This window comes from Malaclemys terrapin, chromosome 11 (assembly GCF_027887155.1).
Source record: "Malaclemys terrapin pileata isolate rMalTer1 chromosome 11, rMalTer1.hap1, whole genome shotgun sequence".
Lineage (NCBI taxonomy): Eukaryota > Metazoa > Chordata > Testudines > Emydidae > Malaclemys > Malaclemys terrapin.
The window spans coordinates 4,547,721-4,571,582 of record NC_071515.1 but is presented as its reverse complement, the minus strand read 5'-3'; the positions used below and the strand labels follow the sequence as shown (position 1 = coordinate 4,571,582).

Here is a 23,862-nt window from a genome sequence, read left to right as displayed (position 1 = left end):
CTGCACCCCTACCCGCTGCCGCACCCCTCCTGCACCCCAACCCCCTGCCCTGAACCCCCTGCCTCACCCCACACCTCTCCTGCACCCCTGCCCTGAGCCCCATGCTGCACCCCGACCCCCTGCCCTGAGCCCCCTGCCTCACCCCACACCCACTGCCCTGAGCCCCATGCCGCACCCCTCCTGCACCCCGACCCCCTGCTGTACCCTGCACCCCTCCTGCACCTTGACCCCCTGCCCTGAACCCCCTGCCTCACCACATGCCCCTCCTGCATCCCAACCCACTGCCCTGAACCCCTGCCTCACCCCTCCTGCACCTCTACCCCCTGCCCTGAGCCCCCTGCCGCACCCCTCCTGCACCCCTACCCCCTGCCCTGAGCCCCCTGCCGCACCCCTCCTGCACCCCTACCCCCTGCCCAACCCCTGCCCTGAACCCCCTGCCTCACCCTTCCTGCACCTCTATCCCCTGCCCTGAGCCCCCTGCCGCACCCCTCCTGCACCCCTACCCCTGCCCTGAGCCCCTTTCCTCACCCCGCACCCACTGTCCTGAGCCCCATGCTGCACCTCTCCTGTACCCTGACTCCCTGCTGTACCCTGTACCCCTCCTGCACCTTGACCCCCTGCCTCACAACACGCCCCTCCTGCATCCCAACCCACTGCCCTGAGCCCCATGCGGCACCCCTCCTGCACCCCTACCCCCTGCCCTGAGCCCCCTGCCGCACCCTGCACCCCTCTTGCATCCCAACCCCCTGCCCTGAGCCCCCGCCGCACCCTGCACCCTGACCCCCTGCTGTACCCCTCACCCCTCCTGCACCCCACACCCCAACTCCCTGCCCTGAGCCCTCGCCAGACCCCACACCTCTCCTGCACCCCCTGGGGGCAGGGAGGGGGCAGAGTTGGGGTGGGGATTTCGGGGAAGGGGTTGGAATGGGGGCAGGGAAGAGGTGGGAAGAGGCAGGGCAGGGGTGGGGCCTCGTAGAAGGGGTGGAGTGGGGGCGGGGCCGAGGGCGGCGGGAGTGGGAGGTGTCAGTAATGCAGCCCTCGGGCCAATGTACTAGTCCTCATGCGGCCCTCATGGTCATTTGAGTTTGAGACCCCTGGTCTAGACTCTAGATAATACTTTTAGTCCTGCCATGAGTGCAGGGGACTGGACTAGATGACCTCTTGGGGTCCCTTCCAGTCCTACGATTCCTTTTGTGATCTGTAAAGTGCCAATAGTACTTCCCTGCAGGGATGTATGGAAGATAAACTCCCTGATGTTTGAGAAATGCAGATACTAAAGTGATTAGTGTCACAGAAAAGCCCAAAAGAAAATGAAGAGGGCTGTATTCTTTCAGGGTTTCTGTGGGTGCAGTAAATAAGGCATGGGATGACAAGTGCAAAGAGGAACATTAAACGGATGTGTCATTCCCTGAGCACCAGCCCTCCTGTGCGTGGAACACAGCAGGGATCCTGTGGATAAAAAGGTGATCATATATCTAAAAACTGTATCAACTGCATGGGCAACCTTAATTTTAGTGTTTCTTAACTTCCAAGAGCTTTACTTTTCAATGTTTATTTTGTTAACATTTTTCTCTATGTAACTTTCTAGCTTAAGAAGAAACATGCAACTATACTCAACTGCTACACCAGTCATCGACATTATTTGAACTCAGAAGTTTTAGCACAGATGTCTACCACTTGAGCTAGACAAGCAACTACATGAGCTGGCAAAAGCAGAAGGTTGTTTTCCTTTGTGGACTAGCCACTATAGAGACAAGAGAAGACATGCTGTGTACTGAAACAATGGGGGGTTGCCCCTTTTACAGGCATCAGAGCCAAGGACATAAACTGGTAGATTCTTTCCGAGAGGCAGTATGGCTGAAACTGGAGGTCTCTCCTCTTAGGGCAAGTCTACACTACAGCCGGGATTGACTCTCTGAAATATCCACCAGCAGTCGATTTAGCGGGTCTAGTAAAGACCAGCCAAATCAACGGCAGATCGCTCCTGTCAACTCCTGTACTCAACCCCGACAAGAAGAGTAAGGTAAGTCGATGGGAGAAAATCTCCCATCGACCCCCCGTGGTGTAAACCTCGCGGTAACTCAACCTTAGGTACATTGAGTCCTGCTACATTATTCACGCAGCTGGAGTTGCGTAGTGTAGTGTAGACATGGCCTTAGAGAGTGGGGCTCTCTTCCCACAAGGGATGTTATGAATCTTTTCATTTACTGCTGTAAAATTGGGGAAGTGGATACTTGCCTCCCACATACAAAGAGCTTGATATCAAGGCTTATGAAGTGCAAAGAATGATTAGCAATGGCCAGTAATAGAGGTGAGTCTACAACTCTTGATCTCCTGGCTTCCAGCCAAGTGAATTTCCTTTAGGGCACAGGATATTTTGTTGGGGGGGAACCTAACACGGCAAAACTACCTATTTTTCACTTTCTTGCATTTTTAGAAATAGTTGAACTGTTGCTGGGTTTTTTGTTTTTTGTTTGTTTGTTTTTGATCAATCCACGGCCGAGACAAAGCACGGAAAACTTCAGCTGAAATGGTTAAAGTTTGGCAGGTTTTCTAAATCCTTTTATGGCCCTCCTTCCTGTAGAATCTGAGCATCTCACAATCATGAATGGATTTTATCCTCCCTCCCAGCACTGCTGTGAGGTAGGGAAGTATTATCCCTGGCTCCGGTTCATAGGCCAGTTGGAAGAGCTGCATTGTAAGCAAGGACTTTTTAAAGCAACAAACTGAAACTTCCCCGATTGAAATCCTGTTTATTTGCAGGGGGAGAAGAGGACACGAGGAGAGAGCCTGGTTTCTGCAGCTGCCTGCAGTGCTGTGGCGAGCTGAGAAGAATCACTAGGCAGGAATCCTCATTGCACCGCGGAGCATTACAGGACTCTCTTGTGCACTCAGCACTGCAGTCAGGGGCTGCTACTTGGCAGGCCAGTACAAGCTTATCTGCCTGTTGCTACAGCTGCTTTTGGATTGGCTTAATTTTGACTATTTCAAACACTCTGGGCTTTGCGCCTGTTAGTTATTAGATCAGGTCCAGAGAGAGACTCTATTATTGAATCAGTCACACTTTAGGCCTTGAGTCACACCGCAGCAGCAAGCAGAGTGACCGTTAACAAACAGCAGGTAGGCTCCCACTTCCGCTTGGGGACGGAGAGCAAGTGCAGTTGCTGCTTGGGCTGGAACCTCAGTATGTTGTTAGCTCTGCTCTGTAGAGCTGCAGGGACAGCTATAATGCCATCATTCTGACAGCCGCAGCAAGCCCAGAGAGAGCCGCGGCACGCGAGACATCCAGGCACTAGGCTCAGGGCTTGGAGTGTCTCTGCTGTTTGGGAGAGCCGCTCCACCAATCCTTTGTGTGCAGAGCTGCCCTAAGAGGACAGCTGTGGGATCCCTTGGTGAGGCAAGAGCTGGTTTTATGCAACTTGCTCTGTGGCTGTCGCCGGGGGCCTAAGAAGCATGCTGGAGTGGAAGGGTGTGGAGCCAGAGTGCCAGAAGACCTAAAGCTTATTGGAAGGGGCCTTCCCCTGGTCTCAGTAGCAATATTGAAAGGGATCTTTTCTCAGAATTTAGGACTGACAATTTCAATATCTACAGAATTTAGGCTATGCCCCCAGGGCGAGCGAGGGGACGAGGTGGTGGAGAAGAACAAGTGGGATTGGGCCCTCGGTGGGAAGAGGCAGGGCCTTGGGGGGATGAGGGGTGGTGCAAGGACAAAGGCTTGGGGGGGGGGAAGGGATGGTATGGGGGGGGCACGGTTTGGGTGCAGGTGCCCCACCCACTTTTAGGAAGCTTCCACCCCCCCCCGGTCCCAAGCCATTCTTATAGCCCCTCCTCTGAGCAGCTATACAAAGGGAGGGAAGCTAGAGTTGTTAATCCCTTGTTTACTGGAGGCTTTTAGGGTTACCATATTTAGTGCCTACGAAAGGAGGACACTCCACGGGGCCCCGGACCCGCCCCCAGCCCCGCCCACGCCCACGCCCCAACTCCGCCCCCTCCCCTGCTTCCCGCGAACATTTGATTTGCAGGAAGCCTGAAGCAGGTAAGAGGGGGTGTGGGGGGAGGAGGCGCGGCCCAGGCTGGCCCCCCCGGCGTTTCCAGCCTGGGTCGGCTCGGGCCCTGGGGTGCTGGCCCCGGCCCGCCCAGCACTGCCGGTCCCCGGCCCGGCCCCCGGGCCCCCGGCCGAGCATCCCCGGCCCCCGGCACCGCACCGCCGGTCCCCAGCCCGGCCCTTGGCACCGCACCGCTGTCCCGTCCCCCGGCACCGCCGGCCCATCCCCCGAGTCCCCTGGCCCGGCCCGGCCCAGCCTGGCACCGCCGGCCCGGCCCCGGAGCCCCCGGCCCGGCCCAGCACCGCTCCGCCGGCCCGTCCCGGCCCCCGAGCCCCCGAGCCCCCGGCCCGGCCCGGCACTGCACCGCCGGCCTGGCCCCCAAGCACCCGCACGGCCGGCCCCGCATGTCCCGATTTTCCCGGACATGTCCGGCTTTTTGGGATTTCCCCCCGGACGGGGATTTGGAGCCCAAAAAGCCGGACATGTCCGGGAAAATCCGGACGTATGGTAACCCTAGAGGCTTTGCCAATTACAGCCTTTGGTGACTAGCCACTGGTGTAGCTGCAAAGCGTTCATGTAGACAGGCAAAGCAGCCATTTCTAGCGGTAGAGCTTATTGACGTTTCCAACAGGAGCAGGCCACGCTGATGTAAACAGCGGCTTTTGGCTTTGCCAGGCTACGCAAGGGGTTTGCATGGGTGCAGCTACCCTGGTGCCGAGCCACCGACAGCTGTTATCTGGACAAATCCCCAAGGCCTTGGTACTGCAGTGCCCTGAGCCCTGCCATGACATCTTTGCCCCAAACACAGCAAGAGCATCTGAAGGGATTTTTTCTCCCTCGGGATTACCGGCTGGAGAGGCTATCTTGATCCTAGGAGGAGAGGTAGCGAAGTACTTTTGCCCTCTGGTGGAAAAATCAGGTCTTCCCACCACCATTAGTAGTGAAAAGGAAGTAGAGCACAAATATCCATGGTCCTTATATGACCCCATTACCTTGATAGCTGAGCACTTCACAATCTGTATTGGATTTAACCTCCCAAGACCCCTCGAAGGCAGATCTCCTATTATGTGAGATGCAGAGAGGTATAAGTATGTCTACACTGCAAAAGATGGTGTAATTATAGCATGGGAATGCCTACTCCCACTAGCTTTCATCTAGCTAGCATGGGTGACAGTAATAGTGAACACATGGTGGCACAGACCCCAGTGCAGGCCCACTGGAGACCCTGGGTTATGTGCACGTTACTAGCCTGCACTGAGATCCATGTGACCACATCTTCGCTACTATACCGACCCATGATACAATTACACCTTAATGTGCACTGCAGATTGTACCCTAAGCAACTTGCATAGGAAGTTTCTGGGAGGGCAGCAATGAACCCATAGCTTCAGGGTCCTAGGCAAAGGCCCAAGCCAGCAGCCCACCCTTCCTCATGCGCTGGAAACTGAAAGAAATGTAACCGTGTAGCTGCTCTGCACTCTGCCGTGAACATGGAGACAAAACATCAGCTTTATTATGCAAAATAAACTCTATTTAACACCTTAGCTGCAGCAATTTAAACAGCTGATTGCTTGTTCTGATTAAGCCAGAGTGAGATTTTACAAGATATGCTGTAAGAGTAGTGCAGCGGAAACATGATGTTGCTGGGGTGTAACGGGCTACTTGCACATAGGATATTGAAAAGCAAGCTGCAAACTGTTAGCCCATGATACTCTTCAAAGTGTACTTTGAAACTGGCACGGGACACTTAGTCTTGGCTGGGTGTCATTGTTCACCATTATGACTATTCTAATACAAAAGGAATCTTGGTTCCATTTTGCTTGTTTTTAAAAAGTGTCAAGTATCATAAGAAATGCAGATATTTCTGTATTTAATTTTCATTTAGGGTCCAGTCTATTTTATAGTGTAGCCAAAACTGAATAATGTACATCTGACTCATTATTTGATATTTAGTTGGGCAGGTTCCGTATGCAGTGTTTTGAATGAGATGGTTTACATTTGGCCAGCCCCTTTCTATTCTGGACAGATGCAGTGAGTAACTTGAATTCTGGCTGCACTCGCCCAATGGCTACTACTGCAAAGGTGCTTTTATAAAAATAAAGCACCTTGCAATTCTGCTCCCAATAGCAGCTTTTCTGGTACATACCTATAGGGTTACCATACGTCCGGATTTTCCCGGACATGTCCGGCTTTTGGGGGCTCAAATCCCCGTCCGGGGGGAAATCCCCAAAAGCCGGGCATGTCCGGGAAAATCGGGAGGGAGGGCTGGGCCGGGGTCGCGGGGCCGGGGTCGCGGTGCCGGGCCGGGGTCCAGGGGCGCAGTGCCGGGCCGGGAGCCGGGCCGGGGCCGCGGGGTCGGGCCGCCGAGGGGGTGCGCTGGGCCGCGGGGCCGGGAGCCGGGCCGCCGGGGGGGTGCGCTGGGCCGCGGGGCCGGGAGCCGGGGGGTCGGGCCGGGAGCCGAGCCGCCGGGGGGGTGCGCTGGGCCGCGGGGCCGGGAGCCGGGGGGTCGGGCCGGGAGCCGGGCCGCCGGGGGGGTGCGCTGGGCCGCGGGGCCGGGAGCCGGGGGGTCGGGCCGGGAGCCGGGCCGCCGGGGGGGTGCGCTGGGCCGTGGGGCCGGGAGCCGGGGGGTCGGGCCGGGAGCCGGGCCGCCGGGGGGGTGCGCTGGGCCGCGGGGTCGGGAGCCGGGGGGTGCGCTGGGCCGCCGGGGCCGGGAGCCGGGGGGGTGCGCTGGGCCGCCGGGGGCCGGCCGGCAGTGCTGGGCGGGCCGGGGGTGGTCGGCCGGGGGCCAGGGCCGGCACCCCAGGGCCCGAGCCGACCCAGGCTGGAGCCGCCGGGGGGGCCAGCCTGGGCCGCACCTCCTCCCCCCACACCCCCTTACCTGCCCAGGCTTCCCGCGAATTAAATGTTCGCGGGAAGCAGGGGAGGGGGCGGAGACTTTGGGGAGGGGCGGAGTTGGGGGGGGGGAGGGGGCGGGGCTGGGGGCGGGGCCAGGGCCCCGTGGAGTGCCCTCCTTTTGGAGGCACAAAATATGGTAACCCTAATACCTATGACTACCCTTAGCCTGAATATGAGCTTAAATCCTTATCTAGGGATATCAGCCACCAGGGCAAACTGCACCAGTGCAAATTACACTGTCCATTTAAATCATATCTACATCAGGGGGTTGCAATGATGCCGTTATGACTTTTGTTTTTGCTGGTGGGTGCTCCTCTCTGCCCCCTACCCCTGTGTGAGCGGCAGGCGGAGCACAGCTGGGGCCGGGCGGGAGAGAGGCTGAGTGGGGGCAGGGCCTCGGGGCGGAGTGCAGGTGGAGCAAAGGATGGGGCCATGGTCTGTGGTCCACAAAAGATTAATCTGGCCTTGCCAGTGCAGAGCACACCCTAGTTTCTCCCTGGAGTCGGTGCCTATGAGTGTAGCTATACTGGTAGTTGAAATCCCTGTGCAAATAAGGCATTGTCCACGGTCCTTGGCCAAAATTTGTCAGATGATCAGTGCAGAGTTGAGGATAAGGGCCTACTGGACAAATTTATGGGGGCAATCATGGCATTCAGCAAAGACTTCAGGAAGGTGGGTTTGAGAGCCTGAGTTGCTGGTGAATCTGATGAGAGCCAGTGGGGGAAGATGATGTGCATTAGCTGGAGATGCAGACTTTTAACTGCTGGAGGGTGGAGGCTGCAGTTCCATAACCAAAAAACTGGGCCAAAGTAACACCTCTTCTCTCTACAGGGAGGTCACACACCCTTACTTTGTTCCCAACCCAAAAAGCCTGTTTATTCTGGGTTTTGTGGGGCATCAGAGTAGATTTCACCCCAAGTGCCATTCTCAGAACATAGCATGTTTATTTCAATGTGCAGTCATGTCAATAAAATGAGGAATATGGGTACATCAGAGCTGCCTGCATTTCAGTCTCCCCTAGCAAAATGATCAATTAGGTTTCTTTTAAAAACAAACATAAGCAATTTAATTGACACAACATTGATCCAATGCTATGGTTGAGAATGAAACAGAAATGGAAAAGCTACGGTTGTCACAGTAATTGTAATTCAGCCACATGGCATACGGACAGAAGTGTACGTCAGCACCTTACGGGAGACATTTGACACCTAGCAGAATTTGGTAATAAATTCTCAGCCTTATTATTTGGCGATGAGAGGGTTTATTTTGGATAACTCCACCAACTACTAAAATAGAATCTCTGTCCAGACAATAGAGACAGCCAGGCACAAAGTAAAAATAACCACTGTGATTTCATTTATATAAAAAGAAACAAAGATGAAAGAGCTTCTGAAGAAGGGTAACTGCTTGAAATTGCTTAAGAGGCCTGCCTCTCTTCTCTTTCCATGGCAATTTGTGTCAGTGGGTTCCATTATCCAGCTCTCCTTCAGTGAATAGAAATCAATGTGCCCTTTCCACATACAGCCAGGAGACTGTCTTTTGGAGGTGCTGAAATATTAATTAAACTGTTTGGCACATCTCTGGACAGCAGATCCCATAATCATTGTACATTCAAAGCTCCCAGATAAACCTCTGGAAGTTATACCTGTACAAGGAATGCAGGGTCTGACTCAACACAGACAATCTGAATAACACTGTGGGTAGTGTGGCGTGGCACTTTCTGATTTTAGCACATGCCTGAGCTATAATTTTCAACTGCCCTTGTGTTTTAAACATTCTGCCTTCCCTTTCTTAGGGTTGTATTTGTTTCTATGGGAGAGTTTAGACCTTGAAAAACTTCTATTTTAGTTCACAAATAAAATGTTTATCCCAATCTTGTTAAAAAGCAATGTTCCTTTGTATCAGAAAACCACTAAATAATCTGGCACAATTGGCAGGGGAGGTCTGCAGGATTGGAATACTAAAGTCATAGCAACTCATGACTGAAGTTAATTGATATAGCTGTGTTTGAAACATATTCATTAGAAGGAGGGAGGTCATACCAGCCTTGTACTCTGGAAAACTAGTTTCAAATTATAGCATAAAGTGGGTCATAAAAGAAATTAAATTTGCCGCTTTTATCTGAATCCCATGGGGATATATGTACACATTACAAAACCGCTGCACAATTTAACACATTTGTGGTCCATGCTCATGGGAGGCTCAGAACTCAAAGAGAAGGTCAGACTTAAGGTATCCTGGTAGAGCTGTATTGGGAATTCCAGAGAACACTTGCTCCTTGTGAATGCTAATTAATCCTTCACCTTTATGAGAAGACAACTGGCACAAATGTTTCAAACATGATTTTTTTATCCAACACTTCAAGTGTAGTCCAGGGAATCTATTACACTTGATAATGGATAGTTTCACTTCATATGAAAATTCACTTGGTATCCATGAAGAAAGGATTCCACGGGGTTTGGGAAGTGGGGTAAGGTAGAGGGAGAGAGGAGAAAGGGACTAAGAAGACAGGAACAGAGGCAGTGCAGGGATGCTGCCTATAGCACTGTGCCTTGAAAACCAACTGAATTTCTATAGGAGCCCAATGGCAGCACCTGCTGCCAGGAGAGATGGAGGGGCAGTGGAGCAACAAATGTGGAGGAAGAGCAGTCCCTGCAGACAACTCCAGCATACACTAGTGTGGGTGTCCCTTTCCCCATGGATTCTATGGGGTTGGGAGGCTTCTCCAGCCCCTTTTCCTTGAGGGGATGATTTCCAGGAAGCTTCACAAGATTAGCTCCCTGGCATTTTCCTGCCTCTCTTGCCACTCCTATGTGTTTCCTGAGCAGGAAGGGGTGATCTGACTCTCAGGCTACGTCTACACTACCTGCCTGAATCGGCGGGTAGAAATCGATCTCTTGGAGATTGAATTATCGCGTCTCGGCGGGACGCAACATTCAATCCCTGAATCGACGCTTGTACTCCTCCAGCAGAGGTAGGAGTAAGCGCCGTCGATGGGGGAGCTGCGGAGGTCGATTTGCTGCTGTCCTCACAGCGGGGTAAGTCGGCTCCGATACGTAGAATTCAGCTTCACTATTCACGTAGCTGAATTTGCGTATCTTAAATCGACCCTCTCCCCCCCCATAGTGAGAACATAGCCTCAGAGAGGTGATGAGCACCTGCAACTCCCACTGAAATCAATAGGTGTTTCAGACAGACCGTGTCCTATAGGATAGGGTCTGGCAATCTTAACATTCTCTCTATATTGTTCAACTCAAAATTTCTCTCTTTTTCATCTGTATTTTATCCTAATAGATGGAATATTGCTGGATTAGCAACAACAACAATAAGAATGTTCCTTGCTGGCTGGCTGTTAGATCTGACATTTCAAGGCAGGGTATATTCTTGTATAAGTAAATTAAATAAATAAAATATATTCTCATTTAAAAATTCATAGAAAAGTGTCTGCTGCAAGGAAATTGATCATTGTTAGGTGGAGAAAAGTTGCCTTCAGAGCCTGAAGGAACAATCTTTTTTCTACCACCACTAATGGGGTATTTGTTTTGGAGGCTGAATAGGAAGGGAGGAATGAAAAGAGCGGTGAGCTGGAAGTTGGTTGGAATATGGGGGGCGCTGGGAAGGCAGGAGGATTAAGTGACTTGACCAGAGCCAGAGAGGGAGTCGGTGTCAGAGCCTGGATCAGGCGGCCAGGCACCAATGATGTGTACCCGCAAATCCAGCTGAAGTTGTGCAAAATTTATTCAGATTAACCCATTAAATTATAGGCTGGGTTGCTAGCACGGTCTATTACTAAGCTTGCCCAACACTTCCCATTATGAGACCATTTTCATTTGCTTATAACTTTCCTCAATTGGGCTGAAATTTCCTTTGCTGAGTGTTTACCTCAAACAGATGTTTTCTGGAAAATTACAGTCAAAATGGTGCAGCCATTTCCAAGAATGAGGCTAGAGGAAAATATGTTGTTTTGCCCATGATAAAAAAATCCTGGTGACGTTTACTTTGAGGAGCTTCAGTGCCTCCATGCTCGGAACAGAGACGTAACATTTGGTAGAGAGCTGGCGGCCTTTGTGTCAGGGATATGCCTTTTGCTGTCCACAAGGCCAAGTTGTAAGATTTTGAAAAAGTGCAGCTTGCACATGTTCAGTAGAGATTTTGCAACTAAATTCCCTGAAAACTCCATCGGCAGTGGCCTGGGGCTGGGCAGGACTTTCCCTGCAATAGCAGATCTGGACTGCTCCGGGCCAGGCCACACATCAGAACTGTCTCTCCTCTGCACCCAATGACTCCCCAGCTATTACCTAGGCAGTATGGAAGAGGAAGCCGCTTCATTTGAATGCAAAAAAGGCTAGAGCTGGGCCTGGGGTCAGGGGTAGTGGACTGGAACAAGGAACCTGGTGGGGACACCAGGACTGGACACTGGCAGTGGAGGGGTTAGAACAGGGGTCGGCAACCTTTCAGAAGTGGTGTGCCGACTCTTCATTTATTCACTCTGATTTAAGGTTTCGCGTGCTGGTAACACATTTTAACGTTTTTAGAAGGTCTCTTTCTATAAGTCTATAATATATAACTAAACTATTGTTGTATATAAAGTAAATAAGGTTTTTAAAATGTTTAAGAAGCTTCATTTAAAATTAAATTAAAATGCAGAGCCCCCCAGACCGGTGGCCAGGACCCGGGCAGTGTGAGTGCCACTGAAAATCATCTCGCGTGCCGCAGGTTGCCTACCCCTGGGTTAGAAACTAGGAGTGGGAGTTGGGGAGCGGGTGACTCTGGGATGAGAGCTGTGGGGAAATGTGGGAGAGGAGAGGACTGGGAGCCAGTGGCAGGGGTGGGGGAAAACTAAGGGTACGTCTTCACTTACCGGAGGGTCCGGCGGCAGGCAATCGATGTTCTGGGATCGATTTATCGCGTCTGGTTAAGACGCGATAAATCGATCCCGGATTGATCCCGGAAGTGCTCGCCGTCGACGCCGGTACTCCAGCTCGGCGAGAGGAGTACGCGGCATCGACGGGGGAGCCTTCCTGCCGCGTCTGGACCCGCGGTAAGTTCGGACTAAGGTACTTCGAATTCAGCTACGTTATTAACATAGCTGAATTTGTGTACCTTAGTCCGAAGTGGGGGCTTAGTGGGGACCAGGCCTAAGGTTGAATGAGGAACTGCTCTGTATGGGAAAGGAGAACTGGGAACCAACAGGGTGGGGACAAGGTGTGTGGGGAAGACAGAGATCTGGAAGGATGAATGAGGTTGGGGAGAGAACTGGGTGAGACTGGTTTGGTAGAGAGACAGATTAAGAACTGAGGCAGGGGCCCACTGACATTGCCCAAGAAGCCTGGTGAGGGAGAGTGGTTGTGGGAGCCAGTGGGGATGGGGAATGTGGGTGAGGGGTGAGAGGGGTATGAGTGGAGCTCTGGAAACTGAAGAGACAGATTGGATGAGAAGCTGGTTGTAGGGAAACTGGGACTGGCTGAGCAAGGAGACTGAGATGGGGAGTCCAAAGAGGTGAGACTTGCTGGACAAGGAGATGGGGATTGGGCTGAGGAGTTTGAGGAGTGGAGACTGGGTCTGGGTAGGCAAGGATAATGGCACTGGGATGCAGAAATAGTTGGAGGGGACAGGACAGAAGTGGTCGATCAGTTGAACGGAATGCGCAGAAGAATCTGTGCCCAGTAGACACACTCCCTTCCACAGCCTGGAATGGAACCCAAGATTTCTGAATCTCACCATTCCTCTGCTATCAACAAATATCTATGAAACCGCCTTGGACAGTCTCCCATCCCCCTCTGATGCTGGTCCACACAGAAGATGACAACCAAGTATTGGTACCTGTTATTCTGTTAAGTGGCAGAGTTCTGTGTTGTGGATCTAAAAGCTCCAACCATGGTGATGACTCATAGGTGTCAATATGATACCACATGATGACATTTTTGGGAGGGGTCCAGTTCTTTTTAAACCCAGGAAATGACACACAACAAATTATGTTAAAACAAAATTATTAAGGTTGCAAAGTCAAACTCTCAGGAGTTAGAAAATGCCCACATTAAGGTTGCACTGGCAACCTTAATTTGTCTCTCTTGCCTTATAATACAGTCTTTAATTATGTGATCACATACTATTGTTTCTACAAGACCCCTGCTTCATTCGATGAACAGGAAGAGCCTTCCTCAAAGCCCCTCCCCACCTCCCAGCCCATCTCCCCAAAGAGCCTCCCTACCTCATTACCCCTCCCCACCCATCTCCCCATAGCCTCTCTCTACCCCATCCCACCCTGCTAGGGTGACCAGACGTCCCCATTTTATAGGGACAGTCCCAATATTTGGGTTTTTTTCTTATATAGGCATGACACCTTATATAACCCGCCACCCCCTGTCCCAATTTTTCACACTTTTGATCTGGTCACCTTACACCCTGCCAATCACCCCAACCCCCTCCCCACTCTGCAACCCCTCCCAATCCCACCCATCTCCCCACAGATCCCCCCATCCATCTCATCACAGCCCCCCCAAGCCCCTCCCCACTCCACAGCCCCTCCCAATCCCACCGATCTCCCCACAGACCCATCCATCTCATCACAGCCCTCCAAGCCTCTCCCCACTCCACAGCCCCTCCCAATCCCACCCATCTCCCCACAGATCCCCCCATCCATCTCATCACAGCCCCCCCAAGCCCCTCCCCACTCCACAGCCCCTCCCAATCCCACCCATCTCCCCACAGATCCCCCCATCCATCTCATCACAGCCCCCCCAAGCCCCTCCCCACTCCACAGCCCCTCCCAATCCCACCCATCTCCCCACAGACCCACCCCATCCATCTCATCACCGCCCCCAAGCCCCTCCCCACTCCACAGCCCCTCCCAATCCCACCGATCTCCCCACAGACCCATCCATCTCATCACAGCCCTCCAAGCCTCTCCCCACTCCACAGCCCCTCCCAATCCCACCCATCTCCCCACAGATCCCCCCATCCATCTCATCACTGCCCCCCTAAGCCCCTCCCCACTCCACAGCCCCTCCCAATCCCACCCATCTCCCCACAGATCCCCCCATCCATCTCATCACAGCCCCCCTAAGCCCCTCCCCACTCCACAGCCCCTCCCAATCCCACCCATCTCCCCACAGATCCCCCCATCCATCTCATCACTGCCCCCCTAAGCCCCTCCCCACTCCACAGCCCCTCCCAATCCCACCCATCTCCCCACAGATCCCCCCATCCATCTCATCACAGCCCCCCCAAGCCCCTCCCCACTCCACAGCCCCTCCCAATCCCACCCATCTCCCCACAGATCCCCCCATCCATCTCATCACTGCCCCCCTAAGCCCCTCCCCGCTCCACAGCCCCTCCCAATCCCACCCATCTCCCCACAGATCCCCCCATCCATCTCATCACCGCCCCCCTAAGCCCCTCCCCACTCCACAGCCCCTCCCAATCCCACCCATCTCCCCACAGATCCCCCCATCCATCTCATCACCGCCCCCCCAAGCCCCTCCCCACTCCACAGCCCCTCCCAATCCCACCCATCTCCCCACAGACCCCCCCATCCATCTCATCACTGCCCCCCCAAGCCCCTCCCCGCTCCACAGCCCCTCCCAATCCCACCCATCTCCCCACAGATCCCCCCATCCATCTCATCACAGCCCCCCTAAGCCCCTCCCCACTCCACAGCCCCTCCCAATCCCACCCATCTCCCCACAGATCCCCCCATCCATCTCATCACTGCCCCCCTAAGCCCCTCCCCACTCCACAGCCCCTCCCAATCCCACCCATCTCCCCACAGATCCCCCCATCCATCTCATCACCGCCCCCCTAAGCCCCTCCCCACTCCACAGCCCCTCCCAATCCCACCCATCTCCCCACAGATCCCCCCATCCATCTCATCACCGCCCCCCCAAGCCCCTCCCCACTCCACAGCCCCTCCCAATCCCACCCATCTCCCCACAGACCCCCCCATCCATCTCATCACTGCCCCCCCAAGCCCCTCCCCGCTCCACAGCCCCTCCCTACAGCACCCCGCCCATTGCCGCAAAGCCCCGCCCCCTGCCCCGCCCCACCCAGGCCTCCTCAGCCCCTCCCATCTCCCCTCTTCTCTCCTCGCTCCGCCCCGCCCTCTCCCCACGCCCCCCCTCTCGTGCTGGGCCGTTGAGCCCCGCCCCCGTGACGTGCTGTGCGTAGCCGCCGGCGGGCGCGGGGCGGTAGCGGCAGCGGCAGCGGCAGCTCGTGCCGGAGCGGGGCGCGCGGTAGGGGTTCGTGGCGCGCGGCAATGGGGACGCAGGGGGCCGGGCGGAAGCGGCTCCCCAACCGGGAGCGGCTGACGGCGGAGGACGATGCGCTCAACCAGATCGCCCGGGAGGTGAGGAGCGGGCCGGGCTCGGGGCTGCCCGTCGGTCCGGCCGCCCCGACACGGGACGGAAAGGGGCGGGGCTGGGGCTGGGGTCTCGGAGACACGCGGGGGCTGGGGGCCCTGCGGGACACACTGCGGGGGACAGTGATAACGGGGAGGTCCCGGGGGACACTGGGGGGGGGTGATCGGGGGACACTGGGGGGGTGATTGGGGGACACACTGGGGGGTGATCGGGGGACACAGTGGGGTGGGGGGAGGAAGGGAGGACAAGGGGGGCTGGAGGGGGATAGGGACAAGGACGGGGGGAGGGAGGTGACCATGGAGCCTGGGGGCTGGAGATGAAATGGGGGGGAGGGTCTCGGGGGACACAGTGGGGTGGGGGGGAGGGAGGACGAGGGGGATAGGGACGAGGGGAGGGAGGTGGCCGTGGAGTCTGGGGGCTGGAGGTGAAATGGTGGGGGGTCGCGGGGGACACAGTGCGGGGAGGAAGGTAGGACAAGGGGTGTTGGGGGATAGGGATGGGGGGTGGGGAGAGTGGACAAGGGGTGTGGGGGATAGGGACAGGGATGGGGGGTAGGGAGGTGGCTATGGAGCCTGGGGGCTGGAGGTGACATGGGGGGGAGGGCGGCGGGGGACACAGTGGGGGGAGGATAAGGGAGGTTGGGGAGGTAGGGACAGGGATGGGGGGAGGAAGGGAGGACAAGGGGTGTTGGGGGATAGGGACAGGGATGGGGGGTAGGGAGGTGGCTATGGAGCCTGGGGGCTGGAGGTGACATGGGGGGGAGGGCGGCGGGGGACACAGTGGGGGGAGGATAAGGGAGGTTGGGGAGGTAGGGACAGGGATGGGGGGAGGAAGGGAGGACAAGGGGTGTTGGGGGATAGGGACAGGGATGGGGGGTAGGGAGGTGGCTATGGAGCCTGGGGGCTGGAGGTGACATGGGGGGGAGGGCCGCGGGGGACACAGTGGGGGGAGGATAAGGGAGGTTGGGGAGGTAGGGACAGGGATGGGGGGAGGATAAGGGAGGATAAGGGGGGGCTGGGAGGTAGGGACAGGGATGGGGGGAGGGAGGTGGCCTGGAGCCTGGGGGCTGGAGGTGAAATAGGGGGGGTGCAGGCAGGACGGGTGGTGAAGGGCGGAGCTGTGTGTTGCCTTGGGAGTTCCAGGGCATCAGGGAGGACCTGGGTGTGTAATAAATTCCTGTCCTTCGGGGACGGGTTGCGGCTGGTGTGGGGAGGAGCCGCTGCTTGTCACTCGCTGCTGCTTTACTGAAAGTGACCGTAGGTGCCCAGTTGTCAGAACAGTCTGCTCCTGCTGTCAGGTGCCTTTGCCTCCCCTGTCCCAGCTGCGCGCTGCTTCTGCACTGCTGGGCCAAGTGGGTGTATCTACACACTGCCCGCTGTGAGCGTGGTCACTGGGAGAGGGTGCAGAGCCCGTCTCTCCCTCTTCCCCTAATAATAAAATCCTCAGTTTTCAATAGCACACTATTTCCAGACTTTTGTTGGCTTACTGCTCAGTATGAATTATTTTATCCTGCTTTATGAGGAGAAATGTTACAATGTAAAGGAAGGAATGTAACCTCCCCTCCCATGTGATCGGCTTTTGCATGGGGTTTTCATGCTACTTTAACCTATTGAGTTTCATCCAAGGCTGGTTTAATATGGGGGGAGGAGGGGAATGATCGGGTCTCAGGCCTACACTGTGGCGGGAACCCTGACATGTCTGTCCAGTGGAATGATGCACTATGTTTTGCTTGTACTGTAAAATTACAAGTTTTTACTGGCATAAAGGAAATGCCTTGGCGATATGATTCAGAGGAAAGTGGAGGAAACTTTCCAATTATTGTGGATTTTGTCAGTGAAATGAGCGGTGAAGATGGATAATATACACTTCTAGCTCTTGCAAGAAATACTTCTTGAATATCTGTGAGACTCAATCATATTTTTTGATTCTTTTTATCATGGGAATTCTGTGTTCAGGTTTTGTGGGCATAATATTTGGCTAACATATATTAAATAAGTATGTATTTAAATTGACCCATTTAATTATACTTCATTACTTATCCCATACCCTTGAAAGTTTAAGCTAGGATGCGATGCTGGGCACTTGTGCATAGTTTTCCCTTTTTCCAGTGGCTTTAATTGTTATTTCTGTAATTAAGATTTTTCTGTTCCACGTGATCAAAATTTTAAAACTCAGTATATTGGAACGAACATAAAACCAGGTGTTAGTAGTAGTTTACATCTCAGGACATGCCTTCTGCCCTGATAAACTCTATTTTATGCATTACAGAGGAATGTGAATTGAGAGCATTTATCTGGTTGAATGCAGTTGGGAACCAATGTAGAGTGGCCCCTTATCAGTTAGTGTTATAAGAGGGAGCTTTATAATAAAGGTGGAGTACCGCCTGTATGCTAAAATCCCTGCATTGCTACCCTATGCCATTCCATTTGTCTTAAAAGCTTGCATAAACTTGTGTTATTTGTTTCCCCTCAGCTAGGAGACACCCACATGTAATTACAAGGCTTCAGATAAAAAGCAATGTCTATGCCAGAGATTCTGTGGTAAAGAGTAACAAACATTATTTAACTGGTATTTTTTTCTCTCTTAATGATATGCTGCGTATATAAGTAAACATTTTTAGGGCAGTCTCTATTATAGGCACTAACCCAACTGCAGCAAAGGGCAAAATTTTGGGTAGTGAACTTTGCCAGTTGAAAGGAGGTGATTTTCTTTTTCAGGCTCTGTTTGACCCTTCTGTGATGAAAAATGTCTTAAAGACATAACATTGGGTATTATATTAATTTGCACTATAGACAGCTTCATATGGGATTTAAGAGTCAAGAAGTCTGAGGCTTGTAGGTTGGCTTGACTTAAACATTAAGGGCTAGATCCTGCAAGGTCCTGAGTCCCCACAGTTACCCCTGACTTAAGTGAGAGCTTAGAGTTCTCAGCACCTTAGAGCAGTGATTCTTAGAGACCTTTCCAGACTACTGTACCCCTTTTTGAGTCTGTTTTATCTTGCATACCCCAAGTTTCACCTCACTTAAACTACTTGCTTACACAATCAGACATAAAAATACAGACATGTCACTGTGCACTATTACTGAAAAAATGCTTACGTTCTCATTTTTACGACATAATTATAAAATAAATCGTGACCCTCAGGTTGAGAAACACTGATATAATCTATACAGCAGTATCAACAAGTCATTGTCTGTATGAAATGTTAGTTTGGACTGACTTTGCTAGCACTTTTCATGTAGCCTGTTGTAAAACTAGGCAACTATCTAGATAAGTTGGACCTACAGCCTGGAAGACCTCTGCGTACCCTCAGAGGTACACAACCCCCTGGTTGAGAACCAGTGCCTCAGCGGATGAAGCCCTAAACATCCAATGACCAAATTTTACATAAAGAAGATAGATAAGATTCTGATTGGCTGCTAGGATGGAGTACAATTATATTGTCCACCCTTCTCTTGATTAGAAATAGGGGTGTACAGAGTGAGAACAGCAAGCAGGAATAAGATTTTGGAAGGCCACAGGCACCCCATACATACAAGTTATGTATTTGCTCACAACGGTTATTTATTTGTATTGGCCGGAGATATCCTGACTCTTTGGAATCTGAATTTCTTTTCTGTATTCAGTGCATTCCACGGGTTGCTTCTTGATAGCATTCCAAGGTGTAAGTTAAGTGCACTTCCATAGAACAACATAGTAATATTTTATACATGTACAGTTGTTATTAATTCCCTAGCTTTGCAAAATTGTATCATGAGGGATTAGAGACATAATAATTCTTGCAAAGTTGTCTGCTTTAGGAATAGACCTGATATCAAAGTGCAAATTTATAAAATGTAAAACAGAAAAGTTACATTAACATCAAGGGTGTTGATCCATTTATGATCTTGGAGCACCACTTAAGCCTACAGTATTTTAAAATGTTTATGTATAGGAGAAACATTACTTAGTGCCAACAAGTACTGAAGTCATTCTCTGTTCTTATTGCTTAGGGCTAGCAAAACTGCTGGTATGCTTACAGATTGTGAGGTCACCATTAATGACTGAGAACAAGAAAATTCAGGCCCTTATTTTTTCTTTTTTGAGCTACATAAAAATGTGAGAACATAGGTAAATAGGAAAGGTACAAAGTACAGAATTAAGAAATAAGGTTTAGACAGTATAAGTATGCAGCTAATTTTCAGATTTATGAAATAATTTATTCTACAGCAATGTATTCATAACAGTGGCTCTAGTTATATGAACGCTTAATGTTTTTCATGGATTCTACAGTTTAAAATAGGTATCTAACATAGCCTCTGTGCATGTATTTGTGTCAACAAGCAGCTAAACAAATATCATCAACATTCTAAGTGTAAACAATTTATAGTGCATATCAATATTATGAGCTCTTTGGAGGAGAAGAAAATTGGTAATAAAGGCCTTGATCTTGTGCTTACTGAAGCTGATGGCAAAAGCTCGCATTGACTGTAATGATGCAAGATCAAGGTCATAGGTGCTGGTTCTGCATGATATTAAGCGTGTGTCTGACTTCAAGCATTTGAGTAGTCTCACTGAATTCAGTGGATTATTTGTGATTAAATTTAAGTGCATCATCATGTTTAAGGAATTTGCTGCATCGGGTTCTTATGTGTTAAAATGCCTTTAAAAAAAAGTTGACACTTATTCCCAGTTGTGCTTGACATAGCCTATATAGTATTGTAGTGAGCAGATTTCATTTACAATAGGACAGTCTTCCATGTCTTTGCTTTCTTTTACATGTTCCTGTCCTAGTTTCAGCTTTACCCGGAAAGTTGTATATTGCTTCCGTATCCCAAAGGCAAACAGTAAGTGTGATTCCTATGTTATCTGAAATTTAGCTGGATAAAGGACAGATCCATTCAACTGAAATTCTTTAATCACATTTATCTCCCATCTTTTCCCCTGGGCTATAGGATTGAGATCTGGAAAGTTGAGTTTTCTCATATTATTTTAACTGCCAGTTTCAATCTTGTGAGTTGGATAGTGTAACTGTGATAATTCTTTATTGTTATTGCCTTGTTTCCCACTCAAGGGTAGAGTGAATACATTTGTTATGCAGTATTTGGGTTTTTAGTCTTCTATTTCTGTTCTATAGAGGTTTTTACCACGTTTGTCACATTGGTATCTGAATGCATTTTGGAGTGTGACTAACATCTGTCTAAAACTTCTGGGATCAATTTGTCCAAAAATTTTGTAGCATCCTCTTGTTTCCATCATAGTGAGGATAGCTAGAAAAAAGCTGGTGTTAAGATGGGTGACAGTATTCATGCCAGTTGTTCCAACCTCTCTTCAGTCACTCCTTGATATTTTGGCAGAGTTCTGAGACATTTATGGTTTCTGGTGTGGGTTTTCTCTTTTTTTTTCAGTCTGTGTTTCAAGTCCACACGTTTTTCTATTTCCTTCAACCATCATCCCTTGCCATGGAAGCTTGTAAATTATACAGTAGATTCTAGTAAGTTATTTTGTCATGTTCAAATTGTGTATAGGTAGACTAGTGGCCATATCAGTCCTTGGTCATGTAGATATCATTCTTGTGATCCTGAGGCCCTGTGAGTCAAACTCAGAATTTATGCACTTTGTTCTTTGAATTCTTTCTTTCTTTCCAATATAGAGTTCTATCTACTTTGAATCTTCTCAGGTACTGTCTCAAGATTACAGCTGTAACACTTCAAAAATCAACAGTTCTTCTCCCCATATTAGTTGCTTTTGCAGAAGGAATCTGACTTTGTGCAGAGTTAGATGCATTTCAAGTGTCAGGCAGTGTAAACCTCCAAAATGGGAAATGTTGTACTGTTTTTGGTAAATTTGAAGACACTAACTCCTTTTCCTAGTATAAACTTATCTAAAATGCAGGTGAAAACTGAAAGAAGCAGTCTGTGAACGAGGGTAGTTGAAGCATGGTGTTTCTCACCTCTACAGGATATGAGAGAGCAGTTTTAGGAGGAAGCAACTATGAACCAATGAAAGGAAATTGTATAATTGAAGCAAATTGTAATGACCGCTTTTTATGTACTCAGTATTGACACTTCGTTCTCTGGAGTGGTCTCTGCGCTGGGACTTTTTAGCTGTTTTCTCACCATTGATTTAGCTCTGATGGAAGCACTAGCATAGACACACTGCAGACATTTTTACCACCAGGTTGTTTATGGTGGTAAGAATGTTTGCAGACTGTCTACAGTAACATTTCCAACAGTGTGAGAATAGTTTAATGATATTTTGCATTTTCCCTCTCACTCTTTCTTCTGCACTGTAGCTCTGGCTAAACTGATAACATTAATCAGATGTAACTTTTTTGCTACTAATTAATTTGGGAATTAAATGAATGGCAGACTTGTAAATATATTTACAAATGAACTCCCAAGGTTAAAAAATTATATGCTACTCTGAATTTCTAATACACAGAAAGATGTCTTCCACTGAGGATTTTATTGTGTATATACTTACCTTTCCGTCACCAAAACTGTTTCTCTTTGATTGTGACAGTGCTTAAGGGTGAGAGGAAAGGGGATCAATGACAGGCTTCTCTTTCAAATTCTGTGATGATGCTAGCAGATGCTTTCAAATTCTGTGATGATGCTAGCAGATTATTCTGTGTTTAGGTCAATGAAGACTGTTAGACTGTATTATTCCCTTCCAGGAATACGTGCCAGCAGTGTTAGTAAAATCTGTCAATTCAGTAATCCATGAGTACTGTGCCAATCTGGGCAGAAGTACTAATGCATGCACAATGGAATCCTGTGTCAGAGCTTTAACACTAAGACAGTCGCTTGTCAAGGCATACCCTACATTATGACGTGGTATCTACATTTTTGTGGGGCCTGGTTGTGGTTTCCCTGTACAGTGCGGATGGGACTGACAATTTGGTGAACCACAGGCAGCACTCTTTCTTCAGGTATACTTTTCTCTTGCTGACTTCCCATCTGTGCTGTTTTTATTAGCTGTTAATAATGTTTAATTGAGATAGCGGAGTCCAGTAAATGTAGCAAGGAAATTCATGTCAGCTGCATAAATGAAGTAGTTCTGCTACAGGCATATATCTATATTAATATTGTTTATTTGCTTAAGTTAGGTGCACAAGACCATAAATTGCTATTTTTATTAGATCTAGAAAAGTCAGTTATACATCACAATGCTGGCATTTTGTATGCAAACTTTGATACTCCTAAAAATCAATACTGGGTTTCATTATCTATGTGCTGGAAAACTTGTCCTCATTTCTGTTTTTTTTCCCCAAGTGACCATTAAAAAGAACCCTTTGTCTATAAAATTGAAGAGGGTAGTAATTAGGTCCGGGAAAACTTTTTAAGTCACTTTCTTTCTGTTGAAGTTGGTACAATGTTATGAGAATCTTTTCAAATCTCAAATTTACAGTATTTATTATATTTAGTTGACTAATTGTCAAGGACACCGTCAACTTGTTTTTGCATGTGGCTTTAAAAAGGAAAAAATTATCAATTTTGGTGAAATGAAATCAATTTTAATTTCAGTGAGTTTGGGTTTAAACGTTCCTTTGCATCATTTGCAGTCCAAAAATTGTGGTACTGTGCTAGTGCATGGGAAGCACAATGTGTGGCTCACTAGAAATAACTACAAATTAAAGTGAAACTGACTAGACAGTCTTCATTGTTCAAACTGAGTGAGGTACATACAAAATATTAAAATAATCCTAAATCGCGAAAAGATGTAACTTCTCTTTATGATAAGTTGTGGTATATGTATGTAGATGGAGACTTTTTTTTTAAATATGACTTGGGTTTTGAATGATCTTTAGTAAGACATTGGGGAGGACTGAGGGGATTAACCAGCAGGGGGTTTTGTTACATTTTATTTTGTTTGTTACTGTTTTGATCGCATGTTGATGTTACCCACTTAGGTCCTGATATTGGAAATCATGGAGCACCACTCCAAGTGAAGTCAACTTCTTAACTAAGCAAATATATTTATTTTAATCTGATAGATTCCTTTCAAGAACTCTGAAGATCCAAACATTTGAAGTTCCATTTGTTCCAGTTCGAAATTTCATTGTTTTTTCTAATGTGTCCTCTGCTTGCTTATTTCTCATGCGTTATGTCTGATCAGGGGGCAGATGATAAATGATTTCCTGTAAAATTATTATACAGAAAATTGGGTGATCTGCCAATGGAAGGTGGGCATCAGCACCCAGTGTTTATTCTCAAGACTGAGCGCATCCTATCAATGCTTTGTAAACCAGCATGGTTAAATCCAATTTCAGTAAATCAGTTCCAATAAATCAAAATTCATACCTGCCTACAGTGTACTTCATATCTTCATTGCAAGATTCTGATTAGTCAGTTTCCTTTTTCAAAACCCAGCCTTTTTAATGACAGTTGGTTTCATGGCTGAACTGGGAGCCTAGATTCAAGGGTTGTATTCTTGGGCAAGTCACTTAACCTCTCTGTGACACTGACCCAGTTGCAAAATGGGTACTGTAATACTTCTTGCAAGGTTGTTGAGGCTTCATTAGTGTGTGTAAAGTGCTTTGAGCTCTCAGTATCCCGACAACTTGTTTTAGGTGTGAACTG

General features: G+C 49.8%; 2 protein-coding genes across 29 annotated transcripts in view; one reads left to right on the top strand and one right to left on the bottom strand.

The window, feature by feature from the left end:
* The window catches only part of RAB17 (RAB17, member RAS oncogene family), a 93,462-nt gene that overhangs the window by 45,389 nt on the left and 24,211 nt on the right, over window positions 1-23,862 (bottom strand). The window lies entirely within an intron of this gene.
* The window catches only part of LRRFIP1 (LRR binding FLII interacting protein 1), a 193,116-nt gene continuing 184,390 nt past the window's right edge, over window positions 15,137-23,862 (top strand). For all 27 annotated transcript variants that reach the window (XM_054043457.1, XM_054043456.1, XM_054043454.1 and 24 more), the window contains exon 1: window positions 15,137-15,285. In XM_054043457.1, coding sequence (XP_053899432.1) covers window positions 15,196-15,285 — 90 coding nt within the window. In that variant the 5' untranslated portion in view covers window positions 15,137-15,195. The remainder of the gene's footprint in view (window positions 15,286-23,862) is intronic.